At 46.1% G+C, this 4,992-nt stretch overlaps 1 protein-coding gene and 1 long non-coding RNA gene across 3 annotated transcripts in view; one reads left to right on the top strand and one right to left on the bottom strand.

The window, feature by feature from the left end:
• LOC113456648 overlaps window positions 1–4,992 on the top strand; it is a 50,423-nt gene that overhangs the window by 36,291 nt on the left and 9,140 nt on the right. For both annotated transcript variants that reach the window (XR_003377408.1, XR_003377406.1), the window contains exon 2: window positions 3,415–3,473. This is a non-coding gene — a long non-coding RNA (uncharacterized LOC113456648). The remainder of the gene's footprint in view (window positions 1–3,414; window positions 3,474–4,992) is intronic.
• Window positions 1–4,992, bottom strand: part of Mccc1 (methylcrotonoyl-CoA carboxylase 1) — a 50,493-nt gene that overhangs the window by 14,291 nt on the left and 31,210 nt on the right. The window contains exons 11-13 of the mRNA XM_005343794.3: window positions 3,760–3,943; window positions 3,033–3,142; window positions 749–965 (exon numbers count right to left, since the gene is read on the bottom strand). Coding sequence (XP_005343851.1) covers window positions 749–965; window positions 3,033–3,142; window positions 3,760–3,943 — 511 coding nt within the window. The remainder of the gene's footprint in view (window positions 1–748; window positions 966–3,032; window positions 3,143–3,759; window positions 3,944–4,992) is intronic.

A 4,992-nucleotide genomic window follows, 5' to 3' on the forward strand; every position in this document is an offset into this window, starting at 1 on the left:
ATTACGTTTAATTAAATGTTTAACATCCTGAGTAAATACTGGGGTTGGGGGGGGAGGCAAGTTTGAGAATGCAGACTTTGTATTACTTTTTTGGTGGGGGGAACCTTTCAATGCAGAGTTGACTGAGGCTATAATATGCTGGCCTGTGAGGTAAGCAGTTGCCAGGAAGAGGTTGGGCAAGCACCTACAGCACGCTGGAGGAAGAAAGCCTGTGTGGTAACCAGAACAGACCCTTCCATGGTGCATTCTCTGACAGCCTCAAGGACCCAAATCTCTATCCAGGCAGAAACTGAATTACAGGACAGAGGAAAAAAAACAGTAATGAAATATGGCTAGCGGAAAGGACTCTGAGTCTCCCGTGGCCTAGACTCTGGGCGACAAGGGCAGTGCTATAGGTATATGGTGGGCACACGGGCACTGCCGTAGGTGCGGCGGGCACACGGGCACTGCCGTAGGTGCGGTGGGCACAACGACACAGGGCTCACATAAGACAGAAAGAACTAGCATTTGGCAGAAGGAGACCAGTTTCCACAGTGTTAAACGGGCATTAGTTGAGCTACATTCACTGCACTTCAACAGTGCTTATGTGTGCACTTGGGATATATGGAGAGTTCTTTCCCACACTGAAAAACATCTGCAGTAATTGGATCAGTCACTGGCAGCAGAAAAGGCAAGAATGAAACACAGAAAGAGAAGCACATGCCTGCTGGTTCAGAGGACACAGCGAGGGAAGAGGTGTGCTCTGTACCTTGGGTGTGCAGTCTGAAAGCGCTGGTCATAGCTTTCTCTTTGAGGATGAGCCCCAGAGCTGCCTGGCACACAGCCTCATTGGCTATGACGCTGTGAGAGGGCAGCAGTGTCTTGTGGTGTTGAGGGATGAAGTCAGTGTGCACATTTCCAGCTTCGAACTCTGGGTGGCCAGACAGCCGGAGCAGGAAGTCCACATTGGTGCGCAAGCCGACAATCTAGGGAGAGAAGCAAACCCAGGTCCTGCTGAATATGGAAAGCAACATATTCAGAAAAGCATCTGCTCGGTGACCCAATAAGATGTCACTGTCCCCAGATTTATCACTACACATCTGGACTCACACTTCAAAATCCAGCTAAAGAGGAACAAGATGTAGGACGTGGTGCAGCAGGGGTGTCTGATTGGCTTGGGTTAAACATTTAACTGACTCAGGTTAGGAAAATGATGAATGTTTTAAAACAGACATGAAATGTATTTTCAAGAGATGGGAGTTGTTGTTTTGAACATTCCACAGAATAGGATGACTGCAAATTCAGGCGCGAGTGTGTACTGGAGAGGGAACTAGAATAATAGTCTGGAAAGAACTTCCTTCCAGTACTAAATCCAAAGTTTACTCATGGGTACAAAAATTTAAAAAAGGAATAACAGCAACCCTAGTTTACCGCTCCTCAACAACAAACAAACAAACACCCAGATACATAAAGGGAAGAAAGATAAAGGTAACCATGGCTCTGGGTCCATGAATGCATTCCCTCAATCATCCATTCCTTATTTCTTTTACTGAGCAGTTTTAGGTGCCAGGATCTGACACAGGCTCTGGGGACAGGGAGAGGCAAAACAGATGCAGCCCCTGCCTTTAAAGGCTGTGTCAGAGACTGAGGCTGGCCAAGGTGACAGAGAACATCAAAGTGTCCTTTCTAAATGGGACAACTAGAAATAGAGTCAGGAAGTAAGCAGGGCTGAGGACAGTCAGCAGATAAAGACCCTATACAGGGGAGGTAGGAGCATGTCCCCACACGGGGGCTCTGAAGAAATCGCAAGTAGAACCACAGTGCTGAGAGCCACAGAAATTGACGCAGGTTAATAACACAATAATTTTAAATCATGTGCTATAAATCCTTCTATGAAGGGAAATTAAGGTGTTTGGGATTTCTGCACCAAGAAAATTAATGTGATGGCAGGACAGGGAGAGGGAAAGAGACGGGGGAGGGAAGAAGCGGAGAGCGGAGGAGAACATGAGGAATTGGAAGTTCAAGTTGGGAGAAAAACAGAGGAAGAGCAAGGAAAGAGATATCTTGATAGAGGGAGCCATTATGGGGTTAGTGAGATATCTGGCACTAGGGAAATTCCCCGGGAATTTACAAGGACGACCTCAGCTAAGAATCTAGGCAATAGTGGAGAGGGTGCCTGAACTGTCCTTCCCCTGTAGTCAGACTGATGACTGCCTTAACTGTCAGGATAAAACCTTCATCCAGTACCTGATGGATACAGATGCAGAGATCCACAGGCCTGGGCCGAGCTCCTGGAGTCCAGTCATAGAAAGGGAGGAGCGATAATATGAGCAAAGGGGTCAAGATTATGAGGGGGAAACCCACAGAAACATCTGACTCTGGACTGACAGCAGGGGAATCAGCATAGGACTGAACTAGACCCTCTGAATGTGGGTGACAGTTGTTTGGCTTGGGCAGTTTGTGGGGTCACTGGCAGTGGAACCAGTTTTGATCTCTAGTGTAAACTGGTTTTTTGGAGCCCATTCTCTATTGAAGAATACCTTGCTCAGCCTAGGGAGGAGGGCCTTGGTCCTGCCTCAAAGTGATATGATCAACTTTGCTGACTCCCCATGGAAGACCTCACTCCCTCTGAGGAATGGATGGGGAGTGGGGGGGGGAAGGTGGAGGGAGGGGAAAAGGGAGGGAGAGGGAACTGCGATTGGTATTTAAAGTAAAAAAGATTGTTTAAAAAGTAAAATAATTTAACAAGGAAATTAGTGTGATACAGAAAAAAAACTGTCAAATGGATGAAAACGAAGAATAAATTTTTTTAAGAAAACTGACTGCACTCACTCATACAGCTTGGCTGGATTGATGGACAACTATGATTTCACTAGTCTGTGTGCTGATGTGAACAGTTTATCTCTGCAATCCTTTCCCTCCTGACTGAAACAAAGTGCACTCAAACCTACACTCCGCCTTGGGGCCTAGCCCCGGGAGGAACTGTTTTGTGTCTGATAATGAGAGCCTCTGGGGACGACAAAGGACGTGGGCATTGGCCTCAGCTCACTCACGTTGTACTGATGAAGGCTGTACCTCAGTTTCGACAGGGCCGAAGGGCGATCTTCAGCCCATACCACGAGCTTTGCGATCATGGGGTCATAATGCACCGAGACCTCATCTCCTAGAATTGAGAGACACTGTCACCTGCCAATGTCACAGCCCTGAGGGATGAAGCAGGCAGAGCAGGACGTCCTGCCACTTCAGGCACACGTGCCCTGCGCGGCAGGTGCCCTGAGCCGTTTTATTTTCCCCCGAAACCAAGGCTTAGATGGACTTAAAAACTTGCCCATCTTGTCCTTAGGATTAGCCACGGAGAGTACCAGGCTTTATCACGTGATTCAGTGACACCACCTGGTTTTCTCAGGTCTATCGTCCTTTCATTTTTCTCTTTAGAGGTCAAGGCAAAGCTGGACTCCCTCACGTGAAACCTGTCTCCACTCTCAGCTCCCAAGGTAAGAGAAACCATTCCTATATGTTGTCCTGGGGCCTCCACATGCACACATACACCAAACCCCACAAGATAATTAAATAAAATGTAAAACAGCAACAACAATACACATAGACACACATTGATAATGCAGTCTAATCTGGGTATTATGGTGAGATACATTATTCTAGCTTATTGGCAGGCAAAGGAGTTTGAGCCCAGTCTGGGCACCATAGTCTGGCCTCACCTGAGAGAAAAGTAACTGATTGCGAGTTCAATTAGACTGATGCTTTGATCTCATTTAATGTTACCTTGCCGTACTCCAGTTTCAATCCTCGTAGACATATCTGCCTGAGGGGTGGACAGGTGAACCAGCGGTCCGGCCCCTGGCATGAAGTTATTGTCAGGGTCCTCGGCATATATTCTAGCCTCAAAGGCGTGGCCCCGCAGAGGGATTTCTTCCTGGCTCAAGGGGATCTTCTCTCCTGCGGCAATCTGGTAACAAAACAGTGCTCCTCATGAAAATGAATGTTAGAGTCACCAGCATTCCTATGTTCTAGGATATAATCTGATTTCTTATTATACAACCACTTTCAAACTGGCTTAACTTTACTGCCCCCCTTTTTTCTGAGGTGACTGGCTTTCATCTGAGTTCAAGAGAGTGGCCCTAGCTACACCTTCAGGCTGGGAGTTCTGTGCCATTTTCCCTCTCAGAGAGACACGAAGCATCCGAAAGCCTTGATTTTCTTAGTATCCTGAGCCCTGCTAGCCCTGCACTGTAACCCCATCTCAGCTGTGAGAGCCACTGAACCCTCATTTTAAGAAGTCTTTGATTCTAGAGGCAGGACTGAAGCTCGAATTCTTGACTCATCAACTGTCAAGGTCCCCTACTTTTCATATGCATGAGTTCAGTGTTGTAGTCTTTGGCAGTGCTGATGTGTCTACTACACACCGAACACACACACACACACACACACACACACACACACACACACACACCATGCACACACAACACACTAGATCTATATGTAAAAATATGAAAGTATTTAATATGAATATTCTTGATTTCTGTAGGATTCTTGGTTCATTTTATGTACTGAGTCTAAGTTATTTTTTTCCAAACTTTGATGATGAACTCATGACATTTGGATAACTTTGTCTTTTCAAAACTTGTGTGGACAATATTGTAAATATTGTCATGTTTCTTTGGTGAATGATTGGTGGTTCAGATTGAGCCAAAAGATTCTTAGGGACCTTGGAAGCTAGAGAAAACCAGGCATACTGAGCTACTAAACATGAATAGTGTCAGATAAAACTAGCAAGTGTGTTTGTTTCTAGAATCAAGAAGAGGGATTTTTCCCCCCTGAAGCAATAACCAAGTGATCCCATGGGCTCCTTGCAACTGAAGACAAAGAATTGTAGTTATTTAAAGTATCGTGAGGGGTTGTTGGTGCTGCTGTTGTTTTTATTCTAACTTCGTTGCAAAGTTCTCAGTCATGAACTTTGTAGGCGACAGCATCTTGTTGCACCGTCAAAATGCTGGA

This window comes from Microtus ochrogaster, chromosome 1 (genome assembly GCF_000317375.1).
Source record: "Microtus ochrogaster isolate Prairie Vole_2 chromosome 1, MicOch1.0, whole genome shotgun sequence".
NCBI classification, from domain to species: Eukaryota; Metazoa; Chordata; class Mammalia; order Rodentia; family Cricetidae; genus Microtus; species Microtus ochrogaster.